The sequence below is a fragment of the Thermobia domestica genome, chromosome 4, assembly GCF_964235325.1.
Source record: "Thermobia domestica chromosome 4, izTheDome1.hap1.1, whole genome shotgun sequence".
Classification (NCBI taxonomy): domain Eukaryota; kingdom Metazoa; phylum Arthropoda; class Insecta; order Zygentoma; family Lepismatidae; genus Thermobia; species Thermobia domestica.
Window position 1 is genome coordinate 235,415,171 of NC_137457.1, and position 20,504 is coordinate 235,435,674.

At 36.3% G+C, this 20,504-nt stretch overlaps 2 protein-coding genes across 2 annotated transcripts in view; one reads left to right on the forward strand and one right to left on the reverse strand.

Moving 5' to 3' along the window:
* Positions 1 to 20,504, reverse strand: part of LOC145683916 (synaptotagmin 1-like) — a 246,462-nt gene that overhangs the window by 105,936 nt on the left and 120,022 nt on the right. Inside the window, exon 6 of the mRNA XM_081755592.1 lies at positions 11,453 to 11,647. Within this exon, the coding sequence (XP_081611718.1) occupies positions 11,453 to 11,647 (195 nt within the window). The remainder of the gene's footprint in view (positions 1 to 11,452; positions 11,648 to 20,504) is intronic.
* Positions 1 to 20,504, forward strand: part of LOC145683917 (trypsin inhibitor-like) — a 472,745-nt gene that overhangs the window by 75,979 nt on the left and 376,262 nt on the right. The window lies entirely within an intron of this gene.

The following is a 20,504-nucleotide window of genomic DNA, read 5'->3' on the forward strand; positions in this document are numbered from 1 at the left end:
CTATTATTGAAATTAATATGTTAGACTGGAATTTAGTTCCTCTTTCCGCATCCAGATTATATAAGACATGAAGTTACACTTTAAGATGGAATCCAAACCTCAGTAATGGATTCAAATGTCAAGGCTCTCCCAATGGGAATTAAACCCGGAATTAACACATCAAACTTGCCGACAGTAGTATTAGTGACAGTTGGGAAAACTTTTCTTTAATTGGCTGAGAAACGTGATGTAACCTAACACGTAGTATATCGTCATAGATGTCAATACCCTCTTGATTTTAGAACGAGTATCTTGACCCACCTGTAAATAGGGCCATCCCTTAAATTTTGGATATTGCCAACTTTAAAAAAAAAATTGGTATGGTAGTATAGGATCGGGGTATGTACCTTTGTAAGTTTGGATGGTCCATCTTGTTACCTTTCGTATGTAAAAAATTTCCAAACATGTAAATTTCGGAAGTTTTGACTTATTTTGTTCTCTTTGATGAGGCCTTATTACTTTAAATGGTTATATGGGTGAGTATAAATATTTCATAAGACATTATTGGCACATTGAAACACCACCCTTAAATTTTGGGAAGGGCACATAAGCCCGCCCCTTAAACTGGGAAATTGTCAAAAATAAAACTTGATAAATGTTTTCTACGACCCAAATAAGAAATAAAAATAAAAATAAATAAGAAGAAAACCAAAGTGATAAAGTGCACGAGAGCAGGACAGGAAGAGGCAAACGTATGGTTAGAGGGAGAAACAATCGAAGATGTTATGGCGCTCCCCTATTTGGGAAGTCTAATATCCTCGGACGGAAGGACTGAAAAAGACGTAAGTTCAAGAATAGCACACGATAAACAGGCATTGAATAGGAAAAGAGGACCACTAACATCAAGAAATGCGTAGTTGGACGTTCGAAAACGATTTATTAAGACTCTGGTTTGGAGCCTGGCGCTTTACGGATCAAATACGTAGACATTGAGAAAATCTGATATATCTAAGCTGGAAGCATTTGAAATGTGATGGCGCAGAATGCTGTGCATATCATGGACCGAAAGAAAAAGAAATGAAGACGTACTAACGGAAGCTAAGGAAGGACGATAGATCATGAAGATAATATGAAAAATAAGAAATAGCATGCTTGGCCATCTTATTCGGCACTCTGATTGGATCACCGTGTTGATTGAGGGAAAGGCAGAAGGAAAACCACGAAGAGGAAGACCAAGAATGGAATATAGATGCAGTCACGAAGAATACATCTTATCGAAGTATAAAACAGCTTTCCCAAGAGAGAGGAAAGTTTTAAAATTTCCATGGTACCCACCAACCTATGGTTGAGGTGAGAAAGAAAAACACGACCTAAATATATACCACTATAAATGAAAAAATACATCTTGTTTCCTTTTATGGGAATAAAATTGCTAAAAATTCAAAATTTCGAGGTTTTTGACCCAATTTATCCCCTTTGATTTGCGTTTGTCCTGTTATATGGTATATAATTGAGTATAGGATCCCGTTTCCTTTCTTAAGACACATTCCTTTCAAAATTTCGAAGCGATATATTGGCACACCCTTAAAATTTGGGAAGTTTCAAAAAATAAAATTCGGTAAATGTGTTCTAGGAGTGAAATATGTATCATTGTAAATTTGGGTGGCAATACTTATTCCTTTCTGTGGGTAAAAAGTGCCTGCGTAGCAGTTTTAGTCGTTTCGGGTTTCTTTGGTATCTCTTTGTAACAGCGAAGAGACACGAATTCTTTCATTCCACATTCTGCTGTATATGTTCCGGTAACATGTCTCCTTAGTGTTGTGTTCTACAAATGCTTACTGTACTGTACACATTTCACTGTCTTCGATTTTGGGAGCATTGTGCCTAACAGTACTATACCCACATGCTTTGTATGACAACGTTAAGTACTAGTTTCAGTATCTACATTTTTACACTCCAACACATATTGTCCTCGAAGGAGGACTTTTGTTGACTAGTAGTCTATACAAAACAGAAATGAACAACTTAATTGGTATTTACACTATCTACACTATAACTCTAACACACACTAGGCTATATTCTTATACAGCACACTGACATTATTCCCATCGTCCTTTTGACTCCTGGTTTGAACTAAGACTAACCGACCACAACGACACCTGTGTTCAACACACACTGTTACCTACCTCAAGGGCACACTTGAAGTAACATTTTCATACCACAATATTCTTAACAACAGCAACTGCCCATTTGTCGAACGTGCCCTATTTGCGATATTTATAATACTACGTTGTGAGCTTATCAGAAAGAACTTCTCCCTCCTCCCAAACAGCACGAGCAGAAGAAAATATTAAAGCGGCGTTATGGATGGATGGCGTTACGCCGAAGATGCCCAGCATAAGGTGGATGATGACTGGACTGACGATGCAGAACACGATTAAGCATATTTCATAATGATATTTAACTCCAATGTCTTCTCATATTTTCCTTTGATAGTTTATTTTTCTGCACAAATTATTTTTTTATTGCTTCACTGTGGATTAATATCTTACATGCGAGTTATATATAATAATGATTTTCAGAACAACCTGAGTTTGTAGTATGTTCAAGTAGACATATCACACTACAGTTTGACATAGTTCCGGTGTTGTTCTGGGTGTCCGCTCTATTGTTAATACAACTTCAATAACAAATATTGATGGCAAAATACAGGTTTGACGAACACGCTTTTTCCTAAACAAATTGCTCTTATAATGTAACAAATAAACCTGTGGTCTTACTATTTGGTCATTTTATGTGTTTTTATCAGTGCAACAAAACATTATTACGAATTTTCCCGTCATGTTGCCATTTTTCACGCAAATTCGTTTATCATGCACCCACCTCGATTTTTCAAAGGTTTGAGTCAGGGGTAAATTCCGGGCGCTCTACAGGCACAACCGGAAATGATTTCAACATAATCTAAACGACCTTTCAAGTGGAATATGGTGTAGATTACAGGTATCAACTTTCATAACAATCCATCGATTTGCAGAAAATGGCCCTTATCTTGACCTTTCTTTTAGTTTAAAACTTTTCGTTTGGAAATTGTTATTTTTCGTAATTTTGGTTAGGAAATGTTTCAAAAATTTTAAGTTGAAAATTTTGTTTGAAAATTTTAATTTGAAAATTTGGTTTAGGAATCTTTTGTTTGAAAATTTTGGTTTGAAACATTTTAATCTGAAATTTTAGTTGAAATATTTTCACTTTAATTATTTAGTTTGTAAATTTTTGTTTGAAAATGTTTTTGGTTGAAATTTTTAATATGAAAATTCATCCAGTCACTAAAAACACAAAGCTTTTGAATGTCATGAAATCTGTAGTACAACACTGAAAAATCTCACAACATGCAGTAAACATGGCTAATATGAAAATTACGAAAATATATATTCGATTCCTAAAGAACATTTACCAAATTTTGTTTTCTTCGTATTTTTTTTTCAAATTTAAGAGTGGCCCTATGTACCCTTCCCAAATATTTAAGAGAACTGTATTAAAGTACTTACCTATGTTTTATGAAGGAGAATTCTCTCCTATGTTCAACCACATAACCACATATCGTGATAAACCCTCATCAAAGAGTATAAGTTATGTCTCTAATATTCCATGCGGTACAACGTATTCGTTAGGTTACAATTTTTGGCAATTTTTCCCATAGAAAAGGGTCTTCAGAACCAATGATATGGGTCTATATATATATATATATATATATATATATATATATATATGTTCTAGAGAATATTTACTAAATTTTGTTTTTGCAGTTCCCAAATTTAAGGAGTGGAGCAACACTCCCTTTTTAATTTTGGGACGTTTGCTTCAATGTACCCATGTCTTATGAAAAACAGTGCTTCCCTGAACTTAATCATATAATCATATATAGTGTTAAAGACTCGTCAAAGAACATAAATTAGGTCAATAACCCAACACGTGGTAATAGTAGTATTTGGCAATTTTTACCCGCAAATGGGGATCAGTAAGACATCCTAAATTTACAGTGATATATATCTGATTCTTAGGAAACAATTACCAAATTTTATTTCTGACAATTTCCAAATTTTAAGGGTGCGCCAATATATCGCTTCCAAATTTTGAAAGGAATGTGTCAACCTAAAGTCCGGGTAGGAAAATCTTTGTCTACGAGCTCTGACGTCGAGAATGGTCTGAAACAAGGAGATGCGTTGTCGCCATTATTATTCAACTTTGTCCTGGAATACGCTATAAGGAAAATTAAAGATAGCAACCAGGGTCTAGAGTTGAACGGTGTTCACCATGTTATGGCGTATGCTGATGATGTAAATTTAATAGGGGATGATAAAACAAAGAAAGAAATGCAGAGGTCTTATTAAATGCTTGCAGGGACATGGGTTTAGAAGTAAATGCAGAGAAAACTAAATACATGGAAGTTCGTCAGGATCGTAATACGACATTTTATGGATGTGTTAAAGTATCAAATAATACTTTTGATAAAGTGGATACTTCCAAATATCTAGGATCAATATTAACAGACGAAAATCATATTGTCGAAGAAATTAAATGTTGACTAAAAGAAGGGAATTCGAGTTACTATTCAGTTCAAAAACTCTTGTCGTCGCGAATTCTGTCAAGGAATTTGAAGCTTAAAATATATAAAACGTTAATATATAATTATGCCTGTTGTTCTGTATGATTGCGAAACATGGTCGCTTACTCTAAGAGGAGAACATAGACTGAACGTATTTGAGAACAAGATTCTGAGACGTTTGTTCGGACCCAAGAGGAACGGGAATGGGGAATGACAGAAACTTCATAACAAGGAACTAACTAACTAACTAACTAACTCTATGGCCTATGGAACCCGGAGGTTCAGTGCTGCGTTCACAAAAGCTCTCCACCGACTTCTATCCTTAGCCAATTGGATCCAGTTTCTACTCTGTATTCCTATCTCTGCGAGATCCATCTTAATATTATCCTCCCATCTGCGTCTAGGTCTTCCTAATGGTCGTTTTCCTATGGGTCTACCAGTGAAGACTTTGAAAGCGTTTCTACTTTCTTCCATTCTAGCTACATGACCTGCCCACCTAAGCCTCCTAGACTTGACGACCCTAACAATGTTGGGTAAACCGTATAAACTATGTAGTTCCTCGTTATGAAGCTTTCGCCATTCCCCATTCTCGTTCCTCTTGGGTCCGAATATTCTTCTCAGGATCCTGTTCTCAAATACTTTGAGTCTATGTTCTTCCCTCAGAGTAAGCGACCATGTTTCGCAACCATACAGAACAACAGGCATGATTATCGTTTTATATATTTTAAGCTTCAAATTCCTCGACAGAATTCGCGACGACAAGAGATTTTGAACCGAATAGTAACACGAATTCCCTGCTTTTAGTCGACATTTAATTTCTTCGTGAATATGATTTTCGTCTGTTAATATTGACCCTAAATATTTGAAAGTATCCACTTTATCAAAAGTATTATTTAATATTTTAACGCATCCACAATTTGCCGTATTACGGTCCCGACGCACTTCCATGTATTTAGTTTTCTCTGCATTTACTTCTAAACCCATGTCCCTGCAAGCGTTTAATAATATCTCTGCATTTATTTCTACTGTTCTCCTATCATCCCCTATTAAATTTACATCATCAGCATATGCCATAACCTGGTGAATGCCGTTCAACTCTAGGCCCTGGTTGCTATCTTTGATTTTCCTTATGGCGTATTCCAGTACAAAGTTAAATAATAATGGCGACAACGCATCTCCTTGTTTCAGGCCATTTTCGACGTGGAAGCTCGTGGACAAAAATTTTCCTACCCGGACTTTACTTTGGGATTCACTTAAACATGTCTTATTTAATCTAATTAGTTTTCTCGGTATTCCTAGCTCTGTAAGAACGTTGTATAATGTTTCTCTCCTAACCGAGTCGTAAGCCTTTCTAAAATCAATAAATAGTTGATGTACCGGGGTATTGTATTCCCACTTCTTTTCGAGTATTTGGCGAATGGTAAATATTTGGTCGATAGTTGATCGATTTCGTCTAAATCCGCACTGATAATCTCCAATAATTTCATCTGCGTATGGGGTCAATCTTGCTAACAGAATATTTGAAAGGATTTTATAGGATGTTGACAGAAGAGAAATGCCTCGATAATTATTGCAGTCAGTTTTGTCTCCTTTCTTGTGAATTGGAACAATGATTGACTCTTTCCACTCTTGTGGCAATTCTTCCTTGTTCCAGATAAGGAGAATGAGTTTGTGTATCTTGTTCCGCAATTTTTCGCCTCCAGCTAAAATTAATTCAGCCGGAATTTCATCTACCCAAGGAGATTTGTGTTTCTTTAATTTCTTTATAGCGGCTTCCACTTCTATTCGATTGGGTTCTGCAATATACGGTTCTGCGGTGTGTATCTCCTTTTCTCCACGCACATTAGTTTTTGGCTGCGTGTTCAGCAAATCGTCAAAGAAATCTCTCCATCTATTTAAGAGGCTATCCGTATCAGTGAGAACTGTCCCGTCAGATTTCTTTAATATATAAGCACGAGGTTGATAGCCTTTCTTAAATTCGCTGATCCCCTTATACATGTCCCGAATATTTTTATTTTTACTATTATCTTCAAGTTCCTTAATTTTAGCTTTCAAAAAATCCCTTTTCTTTCTTCTAAAAGTTTTGGAAGTTTCCCGCCTGATATCTGCGAAATTTTGTGTAGTTATTTCATTCGGATTTTGTAGCCACCGTAATTTTGCCTGTTTTCTCTTCTCTGCTAGTTTAATGCATTCTTGGTCGAACCATGGTTTGTTCCTACGTATTTCCGCGTGTCCCAATTTTTCTATTGCTGAACTTTTAATGCTATCTCTAATTTCAATCCAAGTATCCTCAACACTAGTGCACTCCGAGTCTTCTAAAACCGAGAATCTATTCGAAACTTCAATCTGGTATTCCTCTCTTACCTGGCTCTCTTCTAATTTCTTTAAATTAAATCTCTCCGTTTTCGGACATTGAGTATTACCTTTATTCAACGATAATCTCTCCCGTATTATCGCTGCTACCAGGTAGTGATCAGTGTCACAATCAGCCCCTCTAAACGACCGGACGTCAATTATGCTAGATTGTCTTCTTCTATCTACTAACACGTGATCAATTTGATTATGTGTTTTTCCGTCTGGTGATGTCCAAGTGTATTTATGAACGTCGCGATGTGGGAATTTTGTACTCTTCACGATTAGGTTTTTGGATGTTGCAAAGTTCACGAGTCTAACACCGTTGTCATTACTTTCCTTATGCAAACTTTCGTTCCCTATAATCGGTTTGAAAATATCCTCTCGTCCTACCTTCGCATTGAAATCCCCTAATAGAATCTTCATATGGTATCGCAGAAGTTGGTCAAATATCCGTTCCACTTCTTCGTAAAAACTATCTTTTATATCGTCATCCTTATCTTCAGTTGGAGCATGTACATTTAAAACAATAATATCACACCACCGTCCCTTAAGAGTAATAAAAGAAAGTCTGTCAGTAACAAATTCAACCCGTTTAATTGCTGGTAATATTCGTTTGTGAAAGAAAAACCCTGTTCCTAACTGGTGATTTTTATTTCCTTCCCCGTAAAAGAACGTAAAATTTCCGGAATTCTCAGATCCATTTCCTTCCCACCTAACTTCCTGAACTCCTACTAAATCCATCCTGTATTTCTCTAACTCACTCGTTACAGATTTTAACGCGCCTGCCCTATAAAGACTTCTAATATTCCATGTTCCAAATCTCATGTCCATTTTCTTTTGCTGATGTCGTGCCAAGTTATCAGTCCTTGTCCGAGGCTTTTGTGAATGTTTCTGAACAAGTACCTTTTTTTACAGGATGAGGGTGTTAGCCTTACCCAAACCCCCAAGCTGGAGGACCACTCCTAGTCGTCTGTCCGCGACTGCTTATTCAGTATATTCGCAGCTAACCTCTATATCTAGAGGCCTTCTCCTCGATCCGCAACCTGAGGACGCGCCATGCCGTGGTGACAGGAACCCACGTTACACGGTCCCATCTGCGCCTATGTCTTCCTAATGGTCGTTTTCCGATTGATCTTCCTGTTAAAACTTTGAAAGAGTTCCTACCTTCTTCCATTCTTGCTACATGACCTGCCTCCTGATCCTAGATTTGATGACCATAACAATGTTTGGAAACCGTATAAATTATGTAGTTCATAACTAGGAACTACATAATTTATACGGTTTCCGAACATTGTTATGGTCATCAAATCTAGGATCAGGAGGCAGGTCATGTAGCAAGAATGGAAGAAGGTAGGAACTCTTTCAAAGTTTTAACAGGAAGATCAATCGGAAAACGACCATTAGGAAGACATAGGCGCAGATGGGAGGACAATATTAAGAGGGATCTCGCAGAAATAGGAATACAAAGTGGAAACTGGAATCAATTGGCTAAGGACAGAAGTCAGTGGAGAACTTCTGTGAACGCGGCATTGAACCTCCGGATTCTATAGGCCATAGAGTTAGTTAGTTAGTTAATGTGTGAACCTACCCACGTCTTATAAAGGGAATGGATTCCTATACTCAATTATATAACTATACAACAGGATAAACCTATCTCAAACGGGATAAATTCGATGAGAAACCTCGAAAGTCTGATTTTTTGGTTATTCCCATAAAAGGAAAGAGATGTACCACTTAAGTTTACAGTGATGTATATTTGGGTCCTATGCTACCATATCGAATTTAAATTTGGCCATTTCAAAATTTAATAGGTAATCGATGTTTCGCTTCCAAAATTTAGGGGTGGGCCAAGGTACCCATTGCAAGATCACTTGGAGATTGATGCTATGAGATCATACCACGTGATCAGAGCACATGAAGTCCCTCAGCCAGAGGACACTTTGCTTAACTGTCGGCAATGCAAATTAAAAATATTGTTTTAATGTAAAGAAGGAGCATGGTGGCTCAGCGTAGAACGCTGGCGCGAACAGTACCAGGACATATGAATTTATGGTGTCCGTGAAATCATATTTAGGTTCTCCCATTCCCCTCTACATTCTTATTTCACCATTTATCTCATAATTATTGACTTCGATTAACCATCCATTTTAGCGTACAGGCCATACTGAAGGATTTACTGCATTTTTATTTGGCGCGGAAAAGATTCCCAAGTTCGTTAAAAGATAGCCTTCAGGGGAACAAAATCTAAACGTGGTACAACAAGGTAAAGGCAAAGGAAACCGTAGCAGATTTACCACGTAGCGAGAAACTCAAAATAAACGAGGTAGTAAATGTAATGCAGAAAAACGCAGAGACGAACCGATGATGGTCTGTAGATCTAGGGATGTCGACTTGATATTACATAATATATTACGCGAAAAGTAATGTAAGTACTATGTGTGGAGATTTGTACGATCTGCTAAAAGACGACTGTGCCATTAGGAAAGAATTTTAATAAAGAATAGCTTACTACAAAAATGGTGATAATGCATTTATGTCCCTTCTCTTTTTCTGATAACTACGTGTCAGTGGGATGGTTTCAAGACTTAACTGGGTTAGTTTCAAGATCAGTCTGGGCTACGCTGTTTCAATAACCTACATTATTCATCCACTCTTCTTCCAGCAGGACCACCTATCTTAAAATGTTACAGACATTTTTTCTCTTGGAATTTTAAAAATCACTTATCACTCATGATGTCCACCTTCAGTAAGATGATCCTCCACATTTCTTTATCTATAAAGTTCGTTTGTTCCTTGCTGATCACAATGGTAAGCCAAGAATTAGTCACAGTGAACCATGTGATTATTCGCTTTATGATCGCGTCAAGACGATTCGTACAGATGATTCACCTGCGTGGTGGAAGAGAAAACAGTTCCTATATCCTCGTCTTCTTCAATAAGCGAAAATTAACTATTCCGCCCAGCACTCCTACGTGTGAGCCAGCGTTTTCGAAACCCAGACAAATACTTGTTACAAGACGAAATAAACTGTCTTCTCAGAAAGCATCCATGCTCGTGTTTCTTCACGTAAATATATAAAATCCGTGATGTACAGTGTAAATAGTACTTTCTGCAAATATTTTAAATGCACAGTGAACTGCTTAAATGTGAATGTATTTTGAGTTAGGAATAAATTATAAGACTTGACATTATTTGTAACTAGTGTAGTTAAGGATGACTAGAAGTAGTTTTAAACAATGAATATTATCTTAATTATCTCTCAAAAGCATGTTGAAATTAACATTGAAATTATATTACACGTGAGTAATACTGTCAATACTCTACGATCTGAGATAGTCAACAGACAGACATCGTGGCAAGCATCAGGTAACTTTATTTTAAAATTACTTTGTTTCTAGCAACGCGACTTCCATCCTTTTAGTTTCTACGAAAACACAAAGAAAAGAAGCTCATGCGTTAGCTTTACATTTTTTTCTTTCCCTCCCTCTTATTCCTACTACCTTCTTTTATAAAAGATCTGTAAAAGCAACACTACCGATTCGCTCATTTCAGTTGGCTGCAGTTTGTAATTCACAGTTCATACAATTCGATCACGGCAAACAATTCAGTGAAAAGTAACAATAATTTATTTGAAGAATCGATTCATGTCTGGAAAAATCATAATTCATTTGATTCACACCATGATTCGTTCATAATGGTCAAATCGTTCATGATCGGTACAGCACTAGTTAGGAAAATGATATCTTCACACAATTAAAGTAACTACCAGGTAAATAAAGTTGATACTGCTGATCACTTAAAATAAATAAAGTGGTACCTTCATTCACTGAACATAAAAGACTAGTAAAATGATATCTTCCGTCAATTAAAATGTGTAAAAAGTTCGATTAAAACTCTATTCAGAAAATAACGGTACATCATGTAAGGGTTTCGATGTTAAAGGGTTACTTAAATTGATTTGAGGTTCAATTAATTTGATTAAAGAGATAATTGAAACGATATCAAAATATCCTAAATCAACCTAATTTAAGATAGTAACACGGCGAAAAACAGTGTAAAAGTCTACGAAATACTGAAAATGTATTACTAATTAACTTTTTCGTTTAGATACCAAACAATGGCAGCACTGAAAAATACAGATTCAGAAGTATGTACTATATATCTACGTGTACACTTGTAATTCGAGACCAGGCCAATTCCAGTTTCCATAGTATCGGTTTCGCATCGAACACTGACAACAAACTACTTAAATCATTTCTTTACTGAAAACTCCCTGTGTTGTTAAATTATGTGTAAGGAAGTGGAACGATTGCTCTCGGACGATCATAGTCAACCCCTTAGAAGGCTTTGGTCCCTTTTTTACGCTTTGGAAATCATGTAGAGTAAATGAACCATATACAGTACATTTATTAATAAATTTGAAGTACATCTAGTGATAAATACAACTATTAAAAGATTGCTGGCTATTATTTAATATTGTGTGATAAAACTTACATAAAATATACAAAGTCTTACCTTGAACACAAAAGTCTCGTCGAAAACGGGACATAAGGTTTTCCTATGAACTTTGGTTTCAAATTTCTTTTTCTTGTCTGGAAGCAGATAAACTTTGACGTAGGGATCAGATGTTCCACCCATGTCCAACGCAGGAAGATCTTCGGCTTTTATTACCGTAACAGATAAGCTGTTTCCATTGAAGTCATATGTCAACTGAAAAGAAATTTACGCATTATACATTTTTATTCTTTAAATACTGTGCTTGCCATAAGCGGCCCATACATGTACACACTTGCATGACCAACATTCATGAAAGATTTGTCTCATCATGTATGTTGGAAGAATTTTTTGCCCACACACGCACCAACATGCTGTTCAACTTACTAGAAGTTGTTTGAGAAATGTGGAGGACGGAGACCGTGAAGAGTCGAATGGTAAGACAATATGATTGCTACCAACTAGTAGTGACCATCGAGGTCTCTTAATTCTACATGCCAGTACACAGGAATAAGTGTGAAAATAAAACTAGTTGCAATAATATTTTATTTTAATTACCTGTGGAGATGATTCATCAGGCTCTTCATCACTGGTGTATTCTTCTAGGTTGCTTTTGCTTACACGTGTTTCTTCCTAATCCGATAAAAATTAAAGTTAATCGTAATACCACAGGGGTGTAGCCATGGGGAGGAGGGCGTCAAGGCCAGTCCCCCCAAATAATTTCCTGGACCCCCTAAACGACCAGTTTTTAAAACATCATCGTAAAATTATATCGCTCCAGTCATTTAAATATAACAAAGTTTACATATAATTAATAATTTACGTTAAATTATATACCGATTGAAAAATAATATGGTATCTTCTGTGTAAGGAATGACCAAATGCACAGGCTGCTACCACATCTACTACAATCGATTGATCTAGTGCTCCTGTGCGGATCACTTCAAATTGGTTGAGTTGATTTTGAGTTTAACGTCCCGTTCAGCAGCGAGGCTATATGAGATGTGGACCTACTGATTAACGTGTAATCCGAACCACATTAGTTCCCACTGGGAATCGAACTCGGGTCTCCCACGCCAACATGTCCAAATTGGATGGAAATGGTTTAGATAATGGAACTAAATTATTCTACACAAATTATAATATTTTGTGTAATTTTTCTTTAGATTTGTGTCAATAGAAACTCATAACAAACAAATGGACTTCGAAATATATATATATATATATATATATATATATATATATATATATATATATATATATATATATATATATATATATATATATATATATATATATATACTTATTTGTAACAGCAGATTACACGATTTACTGTGATTTTATATAAGAGGTAGCTGTCTCTCCTCAAAAACGACCCCCCTAGATAAGCCTGCTGGCTACACCCCCGTAGTACCATAACTTTGGCATGTAAATTTCATGAGCGGCAGAACCACTTAATTTCCTTTTTCTCACTTTGATGTGCTCTCTTCTGTAGTTGGAGCGCAACGTATTTATCCTCCTTTTAACAACTATCAAGTGTGGAGTGAGGTTGAAATTCTCTCAGCTTTTCTAGATTTTCAAATGTAGAATTCTTTACGTCATTCCTCACACAGTATTTTTTTAAATTTTTATTTTACCTTCCAAAAACATGATACTTCTTTGTATACCTGAATAAATGCATGCACAGAATCCCTTGTCATGTAACGCATCTCTCTCTCTCTCTCTATGTTTTGATGCTCCAGGAATAACGAAGATCACCCATCTTGAACGACCTTGGCATGCGACGGAGGAGAGAGTCACGTGATTTCTTCCGCTGTCGTGATTGGCGGACCTAAATATAAAACAGCCACCTTGCATGAGCGAGCCCATACACGGTAAACATGCATGCAGAACGGCAAAAACATTAAGCATGTTTTCAGAAGATTTTGAAAACTTTCAACATGAATGAACGAGGCCATACACGATCAACTTGCCTGTGGTTTTATCATTTTTCATACAAGTCGGGCTGTTTCTTCAGGCATGTGTTTACGTGTATGGGCTGCTATAGGCATTATAACCAGTGTTTCTTCCAGACATGTTTCTTTGGAGGGCACTGCCCCCCGGAGCGCTGAGAGTGCCCCCCGGAGCGCTAAGAGTGCCCCTCCGGAGGAGACCAAAATAGACGTTTATAATATAATAATAAATAGAAAAGTAGCAGTAGTACCCCCGGAACATTTTTTCTGAAAGAACGACTGATTGTAACACGACGAAATAAAATAGTTTCTAAGGCAAAATTTGGTAAGTAATTAGTTTATGGCAAGAGTTATATTATTACTTTTCAAGTCTGTGCATCTTGCGATGGGGCATCGAGAACCTAACAATGACACAAGTCGCCAAGTGGTCTTCAGGAAAGGTTATTTCTAATTGAAATGTTCTCTTGGACCATCACAATTTGTGTACGCTCCAATGTGCTTCCAACGTACATTGCAATAGCCACTGGGTGTCTCTAGGGTGCGAGTTGTTTTCTGATCCAGGCACGTAGCCAAGGAAGGGGGGTCCGGAGGTCCGGCCCCCCTTCAAAACCAGAAATGAAAAAAATAAGGAAGGATGAAACAAAAAGAAACGAGAAAAAGAAGAATCAGCGTTAAAAATAAAATGCTGCAGCAATCTTTTGGTTACTCTTTCTTATGGGGAGATTTGTATTACTTGCAATAGATGGTGGCGAATGAGCGGGATAGCCTGGAAAGATCACGGAATTTGAAATTTCTAGGAAAGTTACGGAATTCTCAGAATTTCTGGTACTAGTCAGGGAAATTTCAAGCCTTGGAAAACATAGTGCCGTTCTGTAATGGTGTGGACATTTTTAATCATAATTTTTCGTCATCGCTTCTCTGCAGTATCAAACATGCTATTTCACTAACAGTTTTCTACTGCTCCTTTAACCTGTCATTTGGAATAGACAGTAGTTGACGGAATAATGAAAAAAAGGTTATGTAGAAAGAAAATTCTGTTAAAATTTGATTCACCAGAGAAACGAACACAGATATTGTAAAATATTTTAGAAGATATTATTGAATATGTACTTTTTATACTAGTGGATATGTACTTTTTATAACAGTTGACGTCATAATGAAAGGAAAATTATCATATTTGAATGAAAAAAGGAAGGAACGTAAATATTGTAAAATCTTTTTTAATACTTTTTTTATTCTTTTACTCAAGATTTCTTCATACGGTAGTTTGTTATTAAAATACTTGCAAACATATCCTTATTTTATTATCCTAACAAACTATACCATATGTTGCTAGTAAAATAGTTTAGATTGATCCAACTCCTGTTCTGATAACCATAGTATTTCATATCACCCCCACCCCCCATTACAAAATTCTGGCTAAACGAACCAATATATGTTGCCAGTAAAATAGGTTAGAATGATCGAGCCGCTGATGTAGTGACCACAGTATTTCATGTCATAGATGTTTGCGAAATCCTGGCTACGTGCATGTCTGATCATATGCCACAAGTGTTTAATAGGCAACGAATTAGGTGAAAGTGAGGAATGAGAAAGTACTGAAACATGGCACTCATCTAGAAATGGCACGATGTTGTGTGGAGGGACACCACTTTGGAACTCTAGGGGAAACTACACTACCCACTAAGTTTGAGATTTTTAAAATAGGATAATAAAATTAGCGATAGGCAAAACTGGTTTTTCTAAAAACTAGAAACTAGTTTTTAGAAAATCGAAAATACGACATCTCTGTTCTCCAAAAACCGGTTTGATCCTTCGCCGAAACTAGTTTTCGCATTGTTCAAGAAAATTTTCGGTTTTTCATCGAATCTAGATACTATTTTCTCGAAGACAGTTTCGCCCCTTTCACTGAAACTAGTGCATTTTTCAGCGAAGCAAGTACTGGTTTTTAAGCATACCGCTTTCAGTTTAGACTTCTTTCTGTTGAAAACTTATGTTTGAGGTTTTCCATGTATATATAGGGATGAGTTTGCAAGGGCTATATCCGCGATTAGGAATGAAAAGGCAACCGGAATAGATAGTATACCAATCGAATTAATTAAAAATATTGGAGACAAGCGAAAGAAAGTATTGTTCCGACTATGCAATGAAATATATGAAACAGAAGAGTGGCCAGAAAACTTCCTGAAGATGATCATGATACTGATGGCTAAGAAATCGAACCCAAAGAGATGTGAGGAATATTGGACTATTAGTCTCATATCTCATGCAGCTAAAATTCTGCTCCGAATACTAAACAGAAGGTTATATGGAAGAACAAATGAAAACGTTGAGGAGGAGCAGTTCGGGTTCAGGAGAGGTAGGGGCACAAGAGATGCTATTGGATTATTAGGGGTGATCAGTGAAATATGTATAGAAAAAGGGAAAGATGTGTACGTTGTATTTATTGATCTAGAAAAGGCTTTTGAACGCGTGAATTGGAAATTGTTGTTGGGAATTCTAAAGAAGATTGGGTTGGAATGGAAAGATCGAAGACTGATAAGAAACTTATATATGAATCAACAAGTAAGTGTTAGAATAAGGGAAGAACTGACAGAAGAGAGAGTGCAATTGGCTAGTGAGTTCGACAAGGATGCTGTCTCTTGCCAACTGTTTGTTGTCTATCTAGAAGAGATAGTGAAAAAGAGTTTACATAACGATGACGGCATTTCAGTAGGAGGTAGAATGATTAGATGCATAAGATTTGCAGACGATATGGCGCTTGTTGCAGAATCTGAAAAGAAAATCAATAAGATGTTAGAAAAGCTGAGGAAGGGCTTTGGAAAATATGGGACGAAAATAAATGTTAGAAAGTCAAAAGCCATGGTGATTGGAACGAAGCGGTCTGTGTCAAATATAAAAGTGGGAGGGGAGAAAATAGAACTAGTGAATAGCTTTCAATATCTGGGTTGTATTCTTAGTAATGACATGAAGTGCGAACATGAAATAAAAGCAAGGATAGGAATGGCGGAAGAAGCCTTTAAGACTCATAAAATGCTTCGTGCGGAGGGTTGTATTGTATGGTGCGGAAACATGAACATTACGTAAAAGTGATGAAAACCGACTTTAAGCCTTCGAAATGTGGGTGTGGAGAAGAATGGAAGAACTAGTTGGGTCGAGCGGAAAACGAATGAGAGGGTGTTAAGAATGGTGGGGGAGAAAAGGACACTTCTAGATATGATTGAGAAGAGGAAGAGAATCTGGTTGGACATTGCCTAAGAAGAAACTGTATCATGAGAGACGTCCTAGAGGGTATGGTGACAGGAAAGAGAGGGAGGGGGCGAAGAAGATTACAATTAATGGGTGATATAAAAACAGAAAGATCATACGTGAAGACGAAGAGGTTAGCGGAGGACCGTGGAGCATATATGGAAGCTTCTCAACTGCGGCAAGTGGCCTGCCAATAAGGGCAGAACACTTATGAAGATATATATATATAAGCCGATGCATTGATATGCGTGACTGGCTGAACACGTTAAGTATTTTGTTTCCGTACAAAGAAACGAGCCGAATTGCAGGGGAGATGGATAACAAATAAATCTTATAGTCATAGAGTTAGAAATACTGATGCCATGGAAATAGGAAGAAGTAGACCTACACAATTCACTGCGGCTACAATGCATGAAAGTCTATGGCTAGATGCAGGTTGTTGCAACTCCAGTGAAACTAGCTCTTTTATCTTTATTTCTTGATATCCCTTCTACATCTCTTAATTAAAAAAAAAAAAAATAAAAGACTTGTTTCCACATTCAATGATAAGGAACTTGTTTGTGACAAAGACAAGATTAACTTTTATGTCAAAACTGTGATAACTAACTAAATGGAGCAAGTGTTTCCTACTGTTCGAGAATTTAGTTCTTGTGTTTGACATCAATTAAGCAATTCATGCTGAGATTTGTTTGACTATTTGCTTTTGCACTGTCCATGTGATCTTAAACCTAACGCGACCTAAACATGATTTATGAATGTAATATTCAAATAGACCAACTTAGTAAATTTAACTACCATCATCATAAAGTCTGTTTCCAATAAGAAATATTTATTTTAAATAAAATACCCATGACAGATTTTGCTGACCCTCGAAACTTGGCGCCCTGCAAATGCACGTGTTGTACATATGGTAGAGCCAGTCCTGGTTATTGAATCAATTGGGAATAGAACCAGGGACCACATACTATGAAGTCGCGTGAGCTAACAATTCGGCTGAGAAGGTGAATAAAATTTAAAAAATAAAGTTTGAGCAACCTCTTTCTTTTCTAACGTTCTTACTCGCACTCGCAGATGGTATATTTTGATGGTTATGGTGATGAGCCCCTGTCCCCAAAAGAAGAATTCAGTACATAGCCAATTTGTTGAAATCTTATGTAGGGTTAAAAGAGCTTTTGTGAAGTAAGTTTTCTTTAACACAACTGTAGAATACTTGTGATACATAATAAGAAAAGTCCATTGTCAGGGATCGCAAATGAAATATATTGCATATTACCATAATAAATTTTTGATATCACTATACTAAAAGGGAGCAACCTTAAGCTCTTTTTTTTTTTTAATTTTTAAAACCAAGTTTCTTTTTTCTAAAAACGGAAAAATCGGAAAACCGTTTTCTGTGCCCACCACTACAATGAAAAAGTTTACTTATATCAGTGGTCTTACCTCCTGCTACCCAAGCAAAATCTGAAATGACGCTGGTGGTTACATGCGACATTCGGTTTCACACTATCCTGCTGGAAAATGGATTCATTCAGAAACTGCAGAAGTAGAATCACAAGACCGTTACGTACCTCAGTGCTGTAACAGTAACTTGTCAATATTTGGTTGCTGCGTATAAGGCGCAAGCGAGGATGGAACCTAAAGACACCACATATCATAATGCATGGGGCCGAAAGTGTGGCCATACAAAGTGAATGCCTTCGACATTCTGTTCCCGTGGTATCACCAAAGACGTGTGTATACGTTGTAATACTACATACGGAAGTGAACTGAGTTCGTTTTTTAAGTTTTAATCTACCTGCTATACAGTTTACTGTAATTGTATAAAGTAAAAAAACACATATCTTTTTCTTAGAAGCAAGACAATGGCTATAAAAATAAGTATTGTGCTATTAGTACTGAATTATGATAGAATATTAGATGTATAGATTACAGAAGCAGTATTTTGGCAAATTTTAGAAGGGATAAGTTTGCATGTAAATTTATGTCATGAAGATGGTTTTTAAAATATCCTACAAAATTAAAGAAAAATTACCTTGAAGTTTCCAACTTGAGGGATTAACACAAATATTGAAAAAGAAATAAAAGTTCAAATCACAAAATATTTATAATTTCAAGCTAGCTACATAATAAATGTACCTTTAGTATACTTACATCTTTTTGTATAATTCACCTATCCTGCCTACATTCTTCACTTGCAGGAGAATACCAATTTAACCTGTGCTACGTCTACGACTCGTAGGATACGAGTTCTACGACCATTTTTATTTCCTTCATCACATCAAAAAACATTTTTTTTTGTTTCAAATCCAAATTCTGAATTACAAATTAGTCTTTTTTTGACAAAACAGAAATATTCGTTTACTTACAATGACCAAGACACTAATTAGGGTGCAACACATTTTTCCATTAATAGATATTTGGTTACTATTCTTGGTAAGATGTTTTGTAAAATACCAAATTTGTACCAAAGGATTTCATGAGAAGTATCGAAGGATGTATAACCTTTTCAATTTTCTTATTAATGAATATATTTTTATGTTCTTCAGGTATCCTTTTAAATGTAAATATTCCTACAAAAACTCCATTTCTATGTAGTTGATAGTAAGCTCACACAAGTTTCTTACTGATTTAAATAAGCTGTTTCCTACTTTTGTTAAAATCAAATCAAACATTCCTGAATGCTCTTTGAATATGGTAGTGTGTTTTCCTAGATCATCACATTGTATAGCCTATCATTGAAACTTGATTCTATTCGGTTGTCCTTTCCTTATAAGTATAATCACAGTACTTTCATAATGTGTTTCGTCATTATTTGAATCAGATTCATCAAAAAATGTTTATCCTTTTTCTCTTTCTGCAAGGAACTTGAACTTCTGAAGACTCATCACTTTTCGCTGTTGAATTTTTAGTTTTCAAAGCCTCTTCATTCATTTTTTTTCCTCGATCGAACAACTCTTTCATGTCTTCAATGTAGCAAACCAAAGACTTCTACAGCATGTTAAATTCAGAGACACCCGTGTCTTCTATTTGCAACTTCGTCATCATCTTTACATACTGTTCAAAAAACGGACTCAAAACTCAAAGAAAAAAATTACACCTTTTAGACATTCAAGTAGTTTAATAAATTAAGAACTGTTTCAAAATACTTTGGCCTACTTTCTATACAAGCCTTTTTAGTTGTCATCGTTGGAGAATTGTTGCAAAGCATTGCAGATAGCTTGCCAATTTAAGTTCTCTAAGTTTATTTTTATCTCAATTTACTTCGTTTAATATTACAAAGTAGAGAAATTTTCATTTTAGTTTGTGCAATAAACAGCATTATGAAATTGGCACTCTTAAAAAAATGTGCTGGCTTGGGCCTGGGCTTTCTAAGTTGGGCCTGAGCCCCCATTAAAGGCGGCCCTGGGAGCACCGCGACATCACTCGATTTGTCCCATGGCTGTCCTATTTGAGTTTTTGTTCGGTTCATTTATGTTCAACCGTTTTCATATTAGTGGTACTGGATGTTTATCTGATACAGGTAACATCTTGGCGGCCATTTTGAACACAGTGACCGAATTAAAAAATCTTTTGCCGCTTTGCTTTTTAGTTTATAAAGATCTATCGAACGAGGTGTCATTTGTCCCATGTTTCCATTTAAAATTTTGAAGTTGGGTCCCGGGCCCCCCTGAAGTGTGGCCCTGGAGGGCACCGCGACATCACCATTCGATTTGCCCCATGGTATTTCCTATTAATCTTTCCACGGAAATATCTCGAAAATAACGTAAATGAACTGAACAAAAACTCAAATAGGAAATAGCATGGGGCAAATCGAATGGTGATGTCGCTATATATATATATATTTGCTGTGGAACACACACCGTAAAATAGGA